The sequence below is a fragment of the Aquarana catesbeiana genome, linkage group LG01 (assembly GCF_042186555.1).
Source record: "Aquarana catesbeiana isolate 2022-GZ linkage group LG01, ASM4218655v1, whole genome shotgun sequence".
Taxonomy (NCBI): domain Eukaryota; kingdom Metazoa; phylum Chordata; class Amphibia; order Anura; family Ranidae; genus Aquarana; species Aquarana catesbeiana.
In genome coordinates, this window is record NC_133324.1 from 835133468 (window position 1) to 835153324 (window position 19857).

The following is a 19857-nucleotide window of genomic DNA, read 5'->3' on the forward strand; positions in this document are numbered from 1 at the left end:
AAAAGGATAAAAAGAAAGATGTTCTCTCTTTTTTGTTTGTCTCCTACTCATAATAGTAAATAGGAATGAAAGTGGTTTTTGATGGCATGTCAGTATCCCTTATAGGGGTGCGCATCTTCACTGGTCTCACGATTCGATTCGATTACGATTATCTGGTCAACGATTCGATTCGATTCGATTCCGCGATGCATCACGATGCATCACGATTACCGACGAGCTTCCGCTTGGGCTGCCTAGGCGGCCCTTCTTCCCTGCAATCTCCTGGGACACATCACAGTTCCCAGAAGATTGCCCGGCTGAGCAGGACAGCGCAGTGAGACATGCGCACCCGGCTGTGAAGCTGCAAGCTGTCACAGCCGGATGCCCACAGTAGTATTGCCAGCGCCGTGGACAGGCAGGGGAGAGAATGGAGGGTTTGGGTGGCCACGTCGCTGGATTGCGGGACAGGTGAGTGTCTTTTTATTAAAAGTCAGAAGATACACTTTTTTTGTAGCTGCTGACTTTTAATAAACAAAAAATTTACTAGGCGGCCCCTCCCTGCCAGCGATCTTCTGGGTCCCAGAAGATTGGCTGGCCAATGGCAGATCGCAGTGCAGCTCGTGCAGTCTGCGCCCAGCTGTGAAGCCATAAGCTGTCACGGGCGGGTGTCACTGCCCACAGTAGATGACGGCGCCGAGGAGAGGGAGAGGAGCGAGGCTCCATGTGGCCGCATCAATGGACCGTGGGACAGGTGAATGTCTGATTATTAAAAGTCAGCAGCTACACTTTTTGTGGCTGCTGACTTTTAATAAACTAAAAAACGTGTGGAACTCCACTTTACGTAGTGCACTAATCCGGTGCACTACAAGGTACAGGAATTCACACACACGGCTGCTGGAAGGTCAGGAGGGATTACAATCCACAACTGACAAACAGCCCTGTGAAGTTCCTGTACTGTGTCTGTGACATTTCTCTGGGCTCCCCTGTTTGCACCTTCCAGCACACTAGGAGTTAACACAGTGGAATGTGCAAACTGGGGGGGGGGGCAGAGAAATAATGTCACAGAGCACATGTATGATACAGTGTAAGTAGAATACAAACACACTTGTACTCTACATACAGCTGTTAAAATACCTGTGTGGTAAGAAAAATGCAGTTAAAATCCATTAAGTGCCCACCACTGTATCTGCATTTTAAAATTTATGCAGCTTCATATCTTATTTTTCAGTCTGTGTAAATATATATAACTGTTTTTGTCAAAATTGCTTTTGTTAATAAATACAATTGTAATCCATTAACTGGTGATCGTTGTGTGTGTTTTTTTTTTTAAATATATGCATCCTCATACCTTGTTTTTTTTAGTCTGTGTGTAAAACTGTATAAGCCGGTCATGTGACTGCTCAGTCCAGCCCGCATCGCTCTCCTCTCAGTCTCAGGTCTCTCTGACTCTCCTGACGTCAGTGGGAGTTCTCAGCCCTGCCCACCAACTGTAGCTATCAGATCAGAAGAGAGGCGGGCGAGGCTGACGTCAGGAGAGACAGAGAGGAGAGGGGCGGGCCGGACCGAGCAGTCACATGAGCGCCGGGATACACAGTTATATACACAACTAAAAACGAGGTTTGAAGCTACATATATTTAAAAAAAGAACACATACAGCGATTACCACTGAATGGATTACTATTGCATTTAATAGCAAAAGCCATTTTGAGAAAAAACGCTCGGAGTACACTTCCGGGAGGGGCGGGGCAAGTCGGGATGACGTCACACCCGACATCGATTCTTCGGGGGGCTTGCATCGATGCCGCATCGGGGACCCCCGAATCGCGATGCATCGATGCGGCGATTAAATTCCACACCCCTAATCCCTTAGTATTACTTTTTAACGTTTTTGATGAATGCTTGGACAGACTATGTCATACTCATTCTGAGTATATGTTCTTTACTATTATCCTCTCCATAGTCTCCATAGAGGTATTCTTGTCATGTAATTCTATGAAATAGATAAGCATGCCTATTCAGCATGGCACCAAAAAAAAAAAGCACTGATGCGCAATGTTCAGTAACCAATACAAATTAATCAGAAATTACTTTGTAAGGAAAAGTTGATTGGTTGCACTGTAAGCAACCTTACTACTCTTTGCAAGGCTTTCAATCTGCTGGCCTGTTTACAGCTATGTTTAGCTGTAATATATGCTTGTATTTGCGGTATCTGGGTTTATTTGCGAATTGCACATTTAACATGTGCTACATTAAGTTAGCAAAGCTATGTATTGCAATTAAACCAAACTTGCAACATTTTTTGTTATGCAACGCATTATAATGCACGGACTGCTCACATCCGCAAGTGTGCTGCATTGCATCTTATTAGGTGCATTGGGGTGTCATACAAAAAAAAATGGGACTTCAACATTGCACTTTAATTCATGCATTATGTAACGCATAGTGGGGTAAAAAGGCCCTAAAAGGGTCTGACCCTAGACAGCTAAAAATATACTAAAGACAAACTTATTTGTCAACCCTCTTAAAGCAATTACTGATACTGAATTTTAAATATGCTGTATAGTGGTTTCAGTGTTTATGCACAAATGTATTCTTGTTATTACTAACCGTGTGGGATATCATACTGAGGTTGCTTTAATTTTAAAGCCACAGGCCAGCAAAGACCAGGAATGAAAAACATCAGACTGTCTGTGATTACTACTTTATGTATGATACATAAGTCTTCTGCAACAACAGTGCCAGTATTGTACTAATTATTTTCTTCCTTTCACCCATTAAGGTTATTTAATAAAAAAATACATCAATTAATTGCTAATATGTTAAAAACAGGATTTTGGGAAACCAAAGAAGCAAATGGAAACATGCAAACCCACTTTGCCCACTTTAGTTCAGCCAGTGAAATTCAGTTGATCCAACAGAGAGCCATTGTATCTAATGATCACTTAACAATGCCACATTTCCCCAGCAGGTGGCCATGCAAGTGAATCTGTAGTTACAGAATTCTTTATCGGGAAAAGGGCTCCCAGGCATACAGGGAATTGATTTCAAATTACCTATAAAGTAAACCATTTCTCTGGCCATCTCATCTCCCATTATGCATACATAGAGGCTGCTAAAAGCTCTTTATTGCTCCCTGTCACAGCTCTCTTGCAGTCCCTAGATAGCATCTGCGAAAAATCAGACTTTTAAAGGTAAACTCAATTTTTGAACAATTTTTCTTTATACAATTACATCATCCTTCCGTTTCTATGGCCTGGAGCAATTTTTTACATCTGTTGTCTAGAGATTGTTAAGGTGGTAAAGGCCTAACACTAACTATTAAAAACATTCCCTCCCCCTCCTCCTACCTATCCTTCACACATCAGCGGTGGCTGGTGTTTTTTTTTGGGGGGGGGGGTGGCAAACAATCACTCCCCTGGTCAGCTGGTGGCAAACCCCCCCCCCCCGCTGTTGTTTGGTTGGTCACTCCCCCGGGGGGTCTCACGGTCATCCAGCCCTGCACTTACCCCATCTTCTACCACGTCTCCTCTGTATCAAGGCGGTTTCTGCCATGTGTCTTCTCCCTCCTCCTCCTAGGCGTCCAATAGGATCGCCTATCCTTTCAGCCAATTGGGTGACGGGTCTCAGGATCCGCTTCCTAAATTGTCCGGGAGGAGGATCAGTGTGGCAATAGAGAATCTTCATTCGCTATTGTCACACAACTGGGTAAGCTCGGAGCACAGTACTCTGCGCCCAAAGCCCACCCTTTTTTGAAGCCTAATCACGTGTTAAAAAAAAAACTCACCCCCCCAACTGGAATCCATGCATTCGGTGGCCTGCATGTAGAATGGGGGGCTGAACACATGGATGGTCGGGCGGTGCCTGTGTGCCCCTAATGGACAGACCACCACTGCTGCATTTCCTGTGTACTTCTTAATTTATAATCTGTTATGGTTATGTGATTTTGCAGCTCTGGCTCCCTTGTGCTGCAGGATCACGTGACCAGATCAGATTAAAAATAGGTAAGTTCTTACTAGATCTTTTTTTTACAAAAGTGTACAGGGGAGGTAAAAGTAAGGGGGTAATGTTGTTAAGAATAGTTAATTGTAAGACCTTTTTCCGTTTTAAAGAGCTGTGACATGAAACAAAAAGATAATTGACAATACTGAACTTACAACAGCCTCATAGTACAGCTACTGTTAGATAGAATGGCAAGAGGAATGGCGTGAGACACTTTAAAATGCCAACTAGTAGTTTATTTCTATATTTGTCTTATGGCAAATATCAGCCTACCAGACAAAGCAATTTTACAGTATAAGAAATGGAAACTAAAGTGTGCCTGTGCTGGTGGCACTCGTACCCCGTGTAGATTTTCTGATCCGCTGTTAATCCGGTTATCACTGGACCCATAGTATATCCTGCCGTCCAGTCCTGAGACTTCATCTGGTGTAATATATACATTGTTCTGCCATGTATAAATCTTGTCTATTTCTCTTTCCAATCCACTACACAATCACTTGCTCATACTCAACAAATGTTTTTAGATTGTGATGTGTTTGTATATATTTTAATTGCATTGATTTGCTTTTCACTGTTTGCTCATGATATCTGTTTTCACAATGTGTTATTTTAACCTAAATAAACATACTCTTTTTATATCTTGTACAGCTATTTTTTATTTTTACTAAAGGCAAACACTCTGGAATTGCAAGATAAAAAAACTGAGCATACATGCATAGTTGCAAAACCATGGGGGCTCCCTGTTGGACATTGCAGTGTTATTCCACACCGCAGCCCATTCATATAGCATAAAATAGAATTTGCAGTGTCCCCTGGAGTTCTCTCTGCTTAACAATACAGAAAGAACCCTGTGTGTACAAATGCTGTAGCTGCTGACTTTTAGGAAGCAGAAACTTACCAGCCCATAGAAGCCATTGCTGTCTTCCCTGCAACCGATTCTTCTCAGTGCTGTGGATCCCCGGAGCTGCCAGATTTGGGTATCGGCAAATATTTCCTCATGTCTCACAGCCGACTTCCTATTGCGCATGCAAGAGGCATGGAGGTAGCAGTGGGACTGGTCATGCAGCCTTATGGGATGCTTGACATATCCTGCGGTAAGGCCATACCATTGATTTGTAAGCAGAGCCCTTGTGGCTTTCGTAGTACCGTAGGTTTCCCAGATGCCATTATCAAACTTAGGATTCTCTATGAACTCTGGTTTTCTATCTACTGGGAGCATTAAGTGAACACGTTGTGGATGTCTATAGACGCACAGAGCCTGGCTGGGAGCAAGTCCACACATTTGCCCCCAAGTGCTTGCTATGGGTGCAGACACAGAAATGAAAGAGCCAAAAGTGCCGGAGGGGAGCACAGAGCAGGTGAGTATAACATGTTTGTTATTTTAATTTTAATAATTTATTTGTTAATATTTATGTTTATGTTAATGTTTATTTGTTAATTTAAAGAAATAAAGGAAGGTGAGAAAAAAGGATTAGATTAAAGATCTAACCATCCTATTACACAAATATAGTTCATACAGAGAACTTTTGGAATAAGCTGAATGAGAGAAATCAGTCAATTCCCTCATGCACACTAAACAGTAAGGTTGGAGGAATCTACATTGCCGGTTGCTGTATTCCGGCAGCTACAGCACCCAAACATTGACTGCGTCTGGTTGGATAACAATTTTCACCAGCCTCCTTCAGCTCACTTAATCACTGGTTACTATGTATATTAACATAGTGTACTATGGTCCAGATCAGCTCATCTGGAGGTTACCACAAATGCCGAACAAATGTCCCAGCCAGAGCAAGCCATCAGTGCGGTGTAAGGCTTTGAGTTATACTTCTAAACATCAGCAGACATGCAAAAAAAATGCAGCTCTTGGAGCAGGGCCATCTTTAATATTGATTGGACCCTGGATAAAAATTTTATTGGGCTTCCCCAAATCCACTTATCAACTTTTTTCAGGAAGCGCAAGCTCAAGGGGCAGCTGCTTTGGGCCCCACAACAATAACTGGGCCTGGGGCAGCTGCCCCTTTTGCCCTGTGTTACAGATGGCCATGCCTGGGAGCAAAAAGAAGTTTGAAGAGCATGAAATGTCAGTTATTACTGTTTGGATGGTGCTTTGTTAGAAGAATGCTTACCAAATATTTCAGTGTAAAAGTGTCATGATAACTGCCTGTTAAGAAGCCATTTATCCTAAAATCACCATGTACAAATGTGCTAACAAAGCTGTCTTCGTTTTTTTCTCCTCTTCCTTTTTCCTTATTTTTCTTTTTTCATCAATGTGCTGCTTCCTTGTGAAAAATGTTATGCTTAGGAACAGCAATGGAGTGATTTTGCTGTTGATATATGGAACTTCCTGTGAGGGAATTATTTAATCGCTTCCCTCAGATAGCAACACTACCTTTATTACGTACAGATAAGAGGTAATGGAACAGAAGCTGCAAGTGGCACAAGGATATTATAAAATATGCATAAAGAAAAAATTGACACGGATTTGCAAGTATGCACGCATGCACTATTTTTAACTTGCAATTTCAGAGTGTTCACATTAAAAAAAGATACTTTCGTTCTCTTCTAACAATGATTTCCATCTCCCAGGGTTTTCCTACTTACATAGTAAATCCACTGTCTGAAACTATTTTCACCCAAAGAACCCTGTGGTTTCTTGTAAATTTCCTGTATTCTTGTTATGTTTTTTTTTAATGAAAAGTAATTCTGCTTTAATTTCACACTTTTATGGCCTGATGGCATTTGACGGGGACCCTACAGGGATGCTTGATATCTTCAGTGTACAAACAAGTTTTATAAAATATTTACTTGGACTGTCTCTAGATAAGACTTTCTATGTTTATCTATCTTCTTTTTCATCCCAGTACAAGCTTTTGCTTCAGACAGTCAAAGTTGTCTGCAAAGAGCTAGGAAAGTGACTGGACATGAAATAAACATTATACCCTCCTAAGTGTGAATATTTAAAGGCAGCCACTGATACATTATATGCGTATGAAATAGACATGCAAATTTTGGATTCATAAATATTTGATTTTCTGTGAGGCATCAGATTGAATATTTAAAATGAATGTGGGTTGAAGTTATGCGCTGTCATGCATGAGCTAAACTGAAAAGGGGGGAATGGTGGTGAATAAATATTTAAATAAGGTGAGAATATTTCATGGAGATTAACAGGCTACATCACAGTTTTTCGAGTGATCAGCGCTGAGGAGGAACCTCCAGTGCTTGGTGGGATGGCTGTATTGTACACTGATTAATATGATAAAGGACATACTGTCTTCATTGATCTCTTTTTTGGAGAGTTAGAGTATCACAGTCCTTGTGTAAAATTCCAACATTTAGATCTGATCCTTTTATGACTTCTGAATTCCTGTGGAAGTTACTGACACTACTGGGCATCCTGGAGCATACCTACTGTCTTTTGTGCCCTGGCACAGTGATATCCTTTAATTATGCCTTTAATGCCACTATTGCATTAGATTCCATGATATTCAGCTCCTGTTTATAGAATGGATGATGACCACTTACTAGCATTGGGCAGCAAGTGTATTTGAAGGCCACCTAGGTTTCCTGTAGGGCCAGTGTTGACAGGCTTCTCTTCCCATTTACAATTCTTTGGAATAGCTAAAGCAGTTTAAGGGTCTATGTTGACAGGCTTTGGGCTTGTGTTAAGGATATTAATTTGACATTAGTGTTATATGTTTCTGAGCTCATTCAAAATTAATTGACAGGTTAATTTGATCAGTTGTTGACCTCCTTCTGACCTGCTTCAAGTGGGCTTTGCATTCTCATAGATTTGTATGGGAATGCATAACCTATTTGGAGTAAGCAAAAGCCCATCAACACAAGCTCAAAGTCCATCTACGCAAGGCCATTATGGTGTGCCAGAGTTCTTCTTACATTTTGTTTGGCTCCCATTACAGTGCATAATATCCATAAAATATGAGGTATCGCTAAAGTACTACTGTATGACCAAAATGACTAATAAAGTTTGTTGAGGGGGATTAAAAATCACTGTTCTAAGTACAGATGATTACTATTTTGTTTGTGGAAAATTATCATCTTTCCTACTCAGAGTCCTTCAAATTATAAATAAACTCAATATACACAATACACAATATAGTAACATGACATTGACTTGACATTTTTATTCCCCCAGTTCAGATGTGGTCATACTTCATTTTCACACGTGTGTGTTCTAGCCTCACAAGAACTCAGGAAAAAGGGTGTCATGTCTGCATAGGCAAAGTTTTACAAAAATGCCCTCTTTAGTTTACTAAGCCTTTTTTATAATATTTGTACATTTTTCCAAACTGTAGTAGAAAATGTAGTTGTCAGAACAACTTTGTATACTAGTCAGTGCTTTGTGATGGAAGCTAGAGGTTTTTTTAGATACACCAGTGCACTGCATTTAAAGGTTTAATGAACTATGACCCTGAGAATCATAATGACTGGCGCAGGCAGATTTTCTAAAATTGTCTCTCATGTATTCTAAATGTGGGGAAGAATGGGCCAAATTCATATACCTGTCTAGAACTTGTACCGGAATTTGGCTCATGCTGCGCCACTTTTTAAATACACGAGATTACACATTTTTCTCTCTGTAATCCAAAAGAGTGTTGGTATTAATTAGCTCCTTTTTGACATATAGCGCTTTCAATGCAACACAATGTAAAAACGGCGCATTTTAGAACTATCTGAATTTGTTGCACGAGTCACTGTCAGAACCAAAAGTGCCTCAAATGCTTCATGAATTTGGCACAATATATTTACAAGCAGGATTAAGGCCAGGAAAGTGGCACAGCAGTTTTATTGAATTCCCCCTATTTGTGTTTTTGTGTAGCAGGTCCTTTTGTCGAAGAAAGCTGATTCATGTCTGGAAGTAAAAAGCATCCGTCATTAAGGTTTATGTAAGCCCTGTTGATCCTGCTAGAATTCCAGTGAGCCCCTAACTGCCTGTGCTGAACTGAAATTTCTGTTATTCAGTTACTAGCCCATCCCAGTTCTCTCTGTGAACTAGAGAACACCTCTCCATATGTTATGAAAATGAGGAGCGGGTGAGATGGCCTATACTCCAAATCAGGAGTGAGCTGCTAACAAAACTGCTCCTCCATAGGTACAGTACAGTGAGGGAGCACCGTAGGATAGGAAGTGTGCTGCCAGAAGGATCACCAGGTTAAAATTAAAAGGCTAAAAAAAAAAAAGAAAAAAAATTCAGCCACCACAGTTAAGAACTGGTATTTTGCAATATATTACATTTTTGTTATTGGATTTAGATTATTATTATTATTATATAGGATTTATATAGGGCCAACAGTTTGAGCAGTGCTTTACAATGTAAAGAGAGACAATACATCAACAGTACAATTCAAAACAAGAGGGTTAGAGGAGCCCTACTCCTGCGAGCTTACAATCTAAGAGGGAGGAGCTGGTGAAACAAAAGGTAGGGACTATGAGGGATGAACTGATGAGGGGAGTGAAAGAGGTGTCCCCACGAATTGCATCAATCTTGTTTTTGAAGTGATTGGCAGTCTCATGAGCAGTGAGCGAGTTACTGGGTGGAGATGCTTGTCTACTAATGTCACTTCTGCTGTGAGGCCCTAGTGCATAAAGAATACAGATCACTGTGAATTTAAAGTGGAAGTCCATGCAAAATCTAAAATCCCTGCATCTATAGACACCAGGGATCTAACACTAACCTTTCTAAAAAAAAAAAACGAGTACACATACCTTTTTGGAAGCCTATCTGACCCGCTCTGACCGAATCCCACACTGAGCTGTCAGCTGTGGCTTCTCTATGTGGGCAGGTGCAGAGGAGACGGAGGACAACGGAAGCCCCATAGTAACTCTATGGGTGATGTCACTTCCCATTCATTTCACAGCCGTTGTCCTCTGTGTCCTCTGCAGAGCTTCCGGCAGTGGAGATCGGGTCGGAGCAGGTCAGATCGGCTTCCAAAAAGGTATGTATACTCATCTTTTCTTTACAGGGATAGAGAGTTTAGTGTTAGATCTTTAGATTTTGCATGGACGTCCACTTTCAGGACAAACTCTTGGCTGGAAAAAAATAAAAACTTGCAATGGGGCCCTCAGCACTTTAAAGGTTAAAGGGTTACATCTAGAAAGCATAATTACTTACCTTACCCATTCTCCAGCAGACTTTGGCATTTTTCTTGTCTCCCTCTAGTACTCCGGTCTGTGAGAGGTCCCTCCGCATTTGTACAGTGCAGGGCTATTAACCCTGCTCTGTACATTGAGGAGGCAGAAGTGCAACCATGGCTTGGAAAGCCTTAGAGTGTGACTGCAGAGGATTGGTTGGAGGGACCCTGCTGGAGTGAGGAATAAGGTAGATATTACACTTTATTCCTCTACCCCTGAGCAAAAAGCATGTAATCCTTGCAGTGTGGGGGGACCCCTATTACAGGGGTAGTTTTTTTCTTGTGTCTAGACTTTCACAACTATTTCTGCTAATACATTTTAAACTTGCCACAATTTGAGCCCATGGGTGGCTCCCACTGTTTGGTTAAACAAAAGTCCATTTCAAAATTGAGGGCTAGCCATACATGCTTAGATCACTTTCAGCCCCATTTGCCAAATGAGAGAAATAAATTGTTTCTGTGATCCACATTAACAGTGTGGATGGAGGAATCTACATTTTTGACTATTTTGTTTAGACACAGTCTCTGCAGCTGCCTGAATACCCAGACAGTGACTACCTCTGATTGGATGTGGTCACTATTCAGTGGATAATTTTAACCTGGCTCCTTCAAGCTTACATAAACCACTAGTTACTATGGTCCAGATCAGTTTCTCTGGAGGATGCCACAGTTGCCAAACAAATGTTCCATCCAGCCATCGGTGCAGTGTGATGCTTTGAGTTCTACTTCTGATACATCAGCAGACACGCAATAAAATTGCAGCGCTGGGAGCAAAGAGAAGTTTGCAGAGCATGAAATGGAAGTTATTATTGTTGGGACGGTGCTTTGTTAAGAGAATGCTAACCAAATATGTCAGTAAAAGTGTCATGATAACTGCCCATTAAGAAGCCATTTATCCTGAAACCACCCTGTACAAATGTGCTAACAAAGCTGTCTTGTTTTTTTTTTTTTTCTTTTCTTCCTTTTTTCTTATTTTTTTTTTTCATCAATGTGCTGCTTCCTTGTGAATATTTATATGGCTAGAAACAGCCATGGAGTGATTTTGCTATTCTGAATGGGGGAAAGATAAATGTTGACATTTGGAAGGCAAGTATTTGGTTAGAGACATTTTAATGTGTAACCTTTCTTTTTTTTTTTTGTTTGCATGGTAGTGGATGTTACTCTCACAATTACCATTCATGAATCTGAAGAACAACGCAAGTTCTGGACTCTCACACTCACAAGTCCACATTCTGATCTTCTAAAGCTGACTGAAGTAGCTGACTGAAGCAAGAAAAATGAAGGTGTTGTAGGCAATAGCCAATCAGATATTTATTTTATTGTCTAGCATGCGGACAAAAACCGTCGGATGACATTTGATTGGCTGCCACATGGACAACACCTTCACTTTTCTTTGTTTTAGAAGTTATCGTCTCCATTTCTGTGCAACGCTTGCTCCAATCAACACCTATGCACAGCAACATAATGCGCATGCTCTTTTCTTTTAACCAAAATATTCTATGCCTCTTTTGCTTGAAGGGAAACCATGCTGTTTCGTATTTAAAGTACATTATTATATGTATTCATGGGCACAGTGTAAAGTCCACTCTTCAGATGGACAGATTTACGTCACATGAGATAAGCATAATTTTACGCTGCGTTACTCCACAGGGGCTAGTTTATCGGACGGTGATGGATTTATCAGTGCATGATGAATTAGCCACAGAGAGAAAAAACATGCACCGGTTAATCCTTATCTTATGTGAAGCAAATATGGATTTGATGAAACACTTCATGCCTTCATTCTGCACATGATGTCTCACTGCATAGTAGCCTTTGCTAGTAGATATGGATCACTGTCTTTACCTCCCTATTTTCTTCACAGTCATACTGTGTGACTGATTGCTGCTGTGTTCTAATATGAGATCTGTTTATCTGTAGGATTTGCACGCAGCCACAGTGAACCCAGATCCAAGTCTAAAGGAGTTTGAAGGAGCTACATTACGCTACGCCTCTTTAAAACTAAGGCAAGGACATGAAATGTTACAGTATAAATCGTATACAATATTTAGTAGATGATTTAGTTGGGTGATGGTTTCTCATCAGTATTGCAATAAAATGCTTTGTCCCTTTTTGGTTTACTTTAAAAAGACTGCCAATGTTTGTTGGCTTGTTTTATATGATTTCCATTGCAAATGTTTTTTGATCCCATGCTGGATTTTTGCTGCATGCTGCACCCTGACAGGAACATCTCTCCCCGCTTGTGGCGTGATCCTGACAAGCTGAGCTCAGCAGAAATTAATTCTCCATATATTCTATAGGGAAACAGAGTATTGTATGGAGTTTTACTGTCAAAGTCTTGTTGGTGGAAAGGAAGACCTTTCTGACAGCATCCTGACAAAAGTAAACACAATGGAGGATCAGGTCTTGTCTTTTCATCCCATTTAAAGCCAAATATTTGTTTTTGTTGGAGTGCTCTTTAATACATCAGAGGTTTGCAAGTAACCTGTAGAGTCAATTGGAATTCAGCAAGGAGCCTAACTACCACATCATAGCAACTCACATAACCACTATTACGTAAGAAGAGTCTGATGTGGGTTCCCTCCATCCTTCTGAAAAAAAGCCTGATCCATCCCTATGAAGGCTGCCAAGTCTGATCCATCCCTATGAAGGCTGTCAAGTCTGATCCATCCCTATGAAGGCAGTCAAGTCTGATCCATCCCTATGAAGGCTGTCAAGTCTGATCCATCCCTATGAAGGCTGCCAAGTCTGATCCATCCCTATGAAGGCAGTCAAGTGTGATCCATCCCTATGAAGGCTGCCAAGTCTGATCCATCCCTATGCAGGCTGTCAAGTCTGATCCATCCCTATGAAGGCAGTCAAGTGTGATCCATCCCTATGAAGGCTGCCAAGTCTGATACACCCCTATGAAGGCTGCTAAGTCTGATCCATCCCTATGAAGGCTGCCAAGTCTGACCCATCCCTATGGAGGCTGCCAAGTCTGATCCATCCCTATGAAGGCTGTCAAGTGTGATACATCCCTATGAAGGCTGCTAAGTCTGATCCATCCATATGAAGGCTGCTAAGTCTGATCCATCCCTATGAAGGCTGCCAAGTCTGATCCATCCCTATGAAGGCTGTCAAGTCTGATCCATCCCTATGAAAGCTGTCAAGTCTGATCCATTTCTATGAAGGCTGCCAAGTCTGATACATCCCTATGAAGGCTGCTAAGTCTGATCCATCCATATGAAGGCTGCTAAGTCTGATCCATCCCTATGAAGGCTGCTAAGTCTGATCCATTCCTCTGAAAGGTGTTAACTCTGGGCCATCCCTCTGAAGGCTGTTAAGCCCAGTCCATCCCTCTAAAGACTGTTAAGTCTGGTCCATCCCTCTGTGTTACTGGACCGATCACCAGAAAAGAAAAAAAGTTGAAAAATAATGCAGCCACATTAAAAGCCCAACTCCATAAACATGATAAAAAAACACACTTGCAGTGAACCCTTAATTGGTCTTTATGTCTAGGGTATAGCAGAAGAATCACTTACCTGTCTCCTAGCTCCAGCCAACTTCAGCGCTCTCCTCCTCCACCCAAAGCTCTGGTATGTGGACAGAGCCTCTGCATCACAATGTACAATAAAAGGGACATTAACTCTGTATTGTACGTTGTGGAGGCTGGAGTGCAACCAGAACAGGGGACCAGTTTCTAGAGGGACCCTGCTTTAGCTTAATTCTAGCTTAAACCTAACTAAACTGCCCCCCCCCCTACTAACACCTATGCTAAATAACTTCTGTTAGAAAGATATATATACTCTATTTTTTGGCCACTCCAGTCCACTTGTGTGATCCGGCTCCCCTGTGTCAGCCAGCGTGGCTTCAAATGAAAGGAGGGAGTGCCAACAATGGATGGACCATTGAAGCTTATGGGTGACGTCACCGCTCCAGAATTTTTTAGCTTTTATTGGAGCGCTCTCTCCTCTCCCCTGCAGCTGCCACTGGCTGATACTGGGGTTATCACGTGACCTGACAACAGCAAGCTGAAAATAGGTAAGTATCTTTCATACAGAGATTAGTAAGCATAGGTATCAGGAGGGGGTAGGGATCAGTTTTAGTAGTTATGGTTAAGCTGAAATTTCACTGTAATCCTCTACCCCTAGACTAAATGAACATTTAACCCTTGCAGTGTTTGTGTGTATGGGGGGGGGGGGTTCTGCAAGAGTGTTTTTTTTTTTCTGAAGGCAGGCTTTAAGGATTGGTTAGCTGCAATATATTATTTTTTGTTTTAGTGCTGGTTTAATAAGTCATAGAGATTTCTAAACCTCTCTGGAAGCTGCACCAAGAACTTTCCTCAAATGTACTTACCCATGCTCACTTTTCATCCCTTTCCCTTTCACTGATAACAATGAACAAATTATTTGGGCAACATATAGCCAGCTTAAGGTAGGTTAGTGTTAATTGTCAAGATCTGATAACTGACAACCTCTGAAAGAAAAAGGTATGAAAGTAAATAATATTATTGATATATAGACAGCTCCTATAATTGTAGGACAGATGAACAGAATCATTTCAACATATTGTATTATTTTTAATGATGCTCATTCAGTTATCTGGGCAAAATGATGCACAGGCATGTGGATTAAGTAGAGATTTGTACTTAAAGTTGTCTATATTTCATTCCATTCCACTTATTTTCCTGCAACAAAAAGCCATTATCCATATATGCATATCCACCCCCTGCCTAGTCACAGCACCTCTTATCATTTTAATCATTATGCACTGAATACATGCACAACACATTCAGTTTGTAGCATCATTAGTATTCCTAGGAACAGAATATGTATCATTCTGAAGTATTAGGCTTTCACTATGCAGGGTTTGTTTTTAGCTTACTGGAATCAGCACAATTAGTAATACAAGTTAAGGATGACTTGGAGTGGTGGGATAATATGGATGAATGCTACCTTACTGGGAATAATCTACTACATTTTAAACTCTTTACCACTTCAGCACTAATCTATAATATTCCATCACTGAGCAGTTTTTCAGTCTTCAGTGCTGTGATAGTTTAAAGCCCATCTCCGGTCAAAAAAAGTTTTTCCTATGCAGTGGGGCTGTTCCTGCACTGCATGGGTCAGCAGCTCGTTTTTGTCTAGGGGAGAGGAGAAAGGAGATTTACTTACCTAAACCTTTGATCCTCCTAGCACTGGCCCAGCCACCCCCGCACTCCAGCGGTCTTGAGTTGTGGACTGTTCCTGATGTCATCAAGCCCAGAGAAGGATCCATAGACCAGGAATAGTCCACCACTGGACCATGTGGGAGCAGCATTTTCTGGTGGGTGAAGGATCGGGAGAGTATAATCTTTCTCCTTACCTCTAGACCAGGGCTCTCCAAACTGCGGCCCTTTGCTTGCCCTCGGGGCACTATTCATCTCACTAATATGAGACACTATTCTGCCCTCTGAGACCAGAAATGGAACATAATTCCTGCCATTGACATCAACAATGGGGTACCATTTCTCCCACTGACAGCAACAATGGGGGCTTATTCCTCCCCCTAATACCAAAGGTGGGGCACTGTTTATGTTTACCAGAAAATTTTCTATTCCCGCTGACCTAGTCTGCCCCCCCCCAAAGTCTGAGGGACAGTAAACTGGCCCTTTGTTTCGAATGTTTGGAGACCTCTGCACTAGACAAAACCAAAACGAGCAGTTGACCCATACATTGCGGGCACAGCCCCACTGCATGGGAAAACTTTTTTTTGCCAAGAGTTGGGCTATAATGGACAATTACTGGGTCATGCAACACTGTATCCAAATTCATTTTATATAATTTTCTGAGACAGATACAGCTGTCTTTTGGTGGTATTTAATAACTGCTGCTTTCTCTGTTTTATTATACAGTATAAAAAAAAAGTTTTAAAACTTTCTGTTTGAAAGCATATCAAAACAAAATATTAGTACAGTACGACTACCCGTGTAATGACCCCTTTTTTGGAAAGTAGATGCCCACAATTTTTTTTTAAAATAATCATGCTGGTAATGGTGTGGGTAAAATGTGAAGTAAGTAGATACAATGCATCTTTAATGCACAGGTCACACAAAGGGAGGAGACGATGAAGGGATAAAGGACATGTAACATACAGTAGAAGGATAAAGATGAGGGAGTTAATGTGAAGGATAAGGGAGTTGTTATTATACATACAGTACAGAGATAAGATAAGAGCCTAACGAGCCTAGTCTTGTTTTGGTTTATTTCTAATAGCTTAAAATGGAACTACACTGCATCTGAATAACCACAAACCGAAAATGCTGTTTAATTCATTTTTAATATTCAATGCAAGCTCCCTCATCCATTAATGTCTCCATGCTTTATTTTGCTGAGAAATAACTTTGAAAAGCACCCCCTAGCATTTCTGGCCGTTGTCATCTTGAGTAAGGGCAGATGATTCATATAGCAATTAGTTCCTGGAATCCATCTGCTCTTAGTTCAGGCATGCAGGCAGGAGGGTGTGCTTAGCTGAGAAAACCCCTCCTCCACTTCTGAAGACTCCTGGAATGTATGACATCATCTGCCTAGGCATGGAAAGCAGAAAGTAATTGAAGAAATGGGAAAAAAGGTTTAAAATAAGCATAGAATATACTTTCCTATCTATTTACTAATGCTAGCAGCATAAGGATTAAAAATAGTCAATAGTCAAACTGTCAGTTTGGCCGCAGCGCAGCTGCAGCACAGTGTACACATGGTTTTCGCGCAGGTTACCTGTGGTTTCCCATAGCTTTTCTATTATGCCCCGTGTTTATTTTGCACTTTCAGAAAACGCACCAAAAATCCTGCTTGCTGCATGTTTGGTGTGCTTTTTAGAAAACGTGCCAAAAAAGTGGGATATTATAGAAAGTCAGTGGGAAACCACAGTGTGAAAAGGGCCTAAAAAACACCAGCTGTACATCTACATTAGAGGGCTGACAGGCTGCCAAGGTTCTAGTGCAATAGAAAACAATAGAATAAGAAGAAAATGATTTCATTGCCTCTGTTGTAAATTTGAAGATGAATTTCTCCAAAATGCCGATATCTGAAGAGGTGAATAAGGGCTTGCTGTAAAGTAAATTTTACTGCATGTTTAGAATTTGCAAATACTTTAGTGTGCATAGTATGGGCAAAGGTTCACTTTAAATGTGAATTCAGGTAAAGTCAGGCCTTTTTCTGTGCAATAATGAAAAAAGGGACAGGCATTCTTGAATCAAGGTCTGAGCTGGGCCACCCAAGGCTATGGGACTACCTTTCCTACCCTTGTTGAGGAACTTCAGGTTATTTCTATACATTGCTGCAAGCAGCTATCCCAAGCTCAAATAGGAGAAATCAAAATTATTGTAATAACATAATTTCCGATCATTATATGGCACATACTGTAAGTAGGGGCACTAGGTCAGTTTTGTCAGTGTGTGTGTCTGTGCGTGTGATATTGGCAACAGCATCCGGGGCTAAATGACTGCATACTATTAGAGATTATTACTGTCTTATTATTACGATTAAGTTCTGAATATACTGTATAAACATACATTCTTATCCACAGAAATGTCCCTCATTCTGATGAAGAGGATTCCTCTAGCATCAACAGCGACCCCGAAGCCAAGGTAGATCATGAGATGTGCTAATTTTACCTTATTAACCTGAATAGATCCATACATTCTGACCCTGGCCTATGGGATGATAGTCTACTACCAGTGGCAACTGGTGAAGTTTTAGGATGGGGGGTGCCAGACCCCGCCCTTCCTTTTTGACCCCTCCCATTTCTCATAAGCCACACCCTTATTATAATTAGGGGTGTGATGTAGGCATGGCATACCGAAAAAAATTGCCATACCGAAAAAAAATTGTGTGGGCGTGGCTTAAGGGGCGTGGCTCGAAGGTAGTGTGGTTAGAGTCTCAGATAAACAAGGGAGAGAGAGGGAGAGAGAGATGGAGGGACAGCAGGCCCAGATCCTACACAACAATAGATATATGTGTATTCCAGAAAGTTTAACAATCAGCAGATAAAGATACTCCAAACACCTGGTGTTAGCGCTTCAATCATCCCGGCACCATGGTTGTTATGTGTCAGGATGATTGAAACGCATTATTTCTATTATTACATTGTAATATAAAATTAAATCATTCAACTCACCATAATGCAGAATCAGTGGGAACCCTGAGCGTGTCACCTGCCACGTCACCTGCCAACCGATGCCATCAGGTGCCCCCAGCGGAGTCTGTCCTTACATCAGGTGGCCCCAGCAGAGTCCGTCCTTACATCAAGTGCCCCCAGAGGAGTCCGTTCTTACATCAGGTGCCCTCAGCGGAGTCCGTCCTTACATCAGGTGCCCCCAGTGGAGTTCGTCCTTATATCAGGTGCCCCCAGTGAAGTCCGTCCTTACATCAGGTGGCCCCAGCGGAGTCTGCCCTTACATCAGGTGCCCCCAGCAGAGTTACTTCTTACATCAGGTGCCCCCAGCAGAGTCCCTCCTCACATCAGGTGCCCCAGCAGAGTCCCTCCTCACATCAGGTGCCCCCAGCAGAGTCCCTCCTCACATCTGTGTCCCCATCAGCAGAGTCCTCCTCACATCTTTGTCCCCATCAGCGGAGTCCTCCTTACATCTATGTCCCCATCAGCGGAGTCCTCCTTACATCTGTGTCCCCATCATCGGAACCCCTCCCTTACATCTTAGTCCCCATCAGCAGCGCCCCTCCTTACATCTGTGTCCCCATCAGTGGAGTCCTCCTTACATCTGTGTCCCAGTCAGCGGAGCCCCTCCTTGCATCAGGTGCCTCTAGCAGCGGAGTCCCTCCTCACATCTGTGTCCCCATCAGTGGAGTCCTCCTCACATGTGTGTCCCCATCAGCAGAGTCCTCCTCACATCTCAGTGTCCCCATCAGCAGAGTCCTCCTCCCCGGCAGCGGAACCCCTATTCAATTCCTGGCTTTCTCCGTGTGTTCAGTGGAGAGGGGAGGGGCCTCCCCTCTCCACTGAACACAAGGGGATTGTTCCTCACGGCGGCCATCTTTTTGTGGCCCGCCGTAGTGATACAAAGCAGCCAGCCGTAGTGATACTACGGGCGGGCGGAAGTTGTCCGGCGCGATGGACTGTGCCACAAGCCCATTCAAAACCCCACAAATGAAGCGTCTCATATGCAATCTCGTGATTGCATAGACGTGGCGCTTCACATAGTGTCCCCATCAGCGAAGCCCCTCCTTACATCTGTGTCCCCATCAGCGGAGTCCTCCTTACATCTGTTACCCCATCAGCGGAGCCCCTCCTTACATCAGTGTCCCCATCAGCAGAGTCCTCCTTACATCTGTGTCCCCATCAGCAGAGGCCTCCTTACATCTGTGTCACCATCAACAGAGCTCCTCCTTACATCTGTGTCCCCATCAACGTAGCTCCTTCTTACTTCAGTGTCCCCATCAGCAGAGTCCTCCTTACATCAGTGTCCCCATCAGCAGAGTCCTCCTCACATCTCAGTGTCCCCATCAGCAGAGTTCTCCTCACATCTCAGTGTCCCCATCAGCAGAGTCCTCCTCACATCTCAGTGTTTCTATCAGCAGAGTCCTCCTCACATCTCAGTGTCCCCGACAGCGGAGCCCCTCCTTCATGCCGCGTCTGTCCTCTTCAGTGGCAGCTATTCAATTCCTGGCTTTCTCCGTGTAAAAACCCCACAAATGAAGCATCTCATCTGCAATCTCGTGATTGCATAGACGTGGCGCTTCACATAGTGTGC

The 19857-nt window shown here is 42.4% G+C and overlaps 1 protein-coding gene across 9 annotated transcripts in view; it reads left to right on the forward strand.

The window, feature by feature from the left end:
- Positions 1-19857, forward strand: part of APBB2 (amyloid beta precursor protein binding family B member 2) — a 488394-nt gene that overhangs the window by 271654 nt on the left and 196883 nt on the right. For 6 of the 9 annotated variants that reach the window (XM_073608526.1, XM_073608524.1, XM_073608525.1 and 3 more), the window contains 3 exons: positions 11154-11216; positions 12051-12136; positions 17676-17736. In XM_073608526.1, the coding sequence (XP_073464627.1) occupies positions 11154-11216; positions 12051-12136; positions 17676-17736 (210 nt within the window). The remainder of the gene's footprint in view (positions 1-11153; positions 11217-12050; positions 12137-17675; positions 17737-19857) is intronic. The other 3 variants (XM_073608531.1, XM_073608532.1, XM_073608529.1) reach the window with 1 other exon arrangement.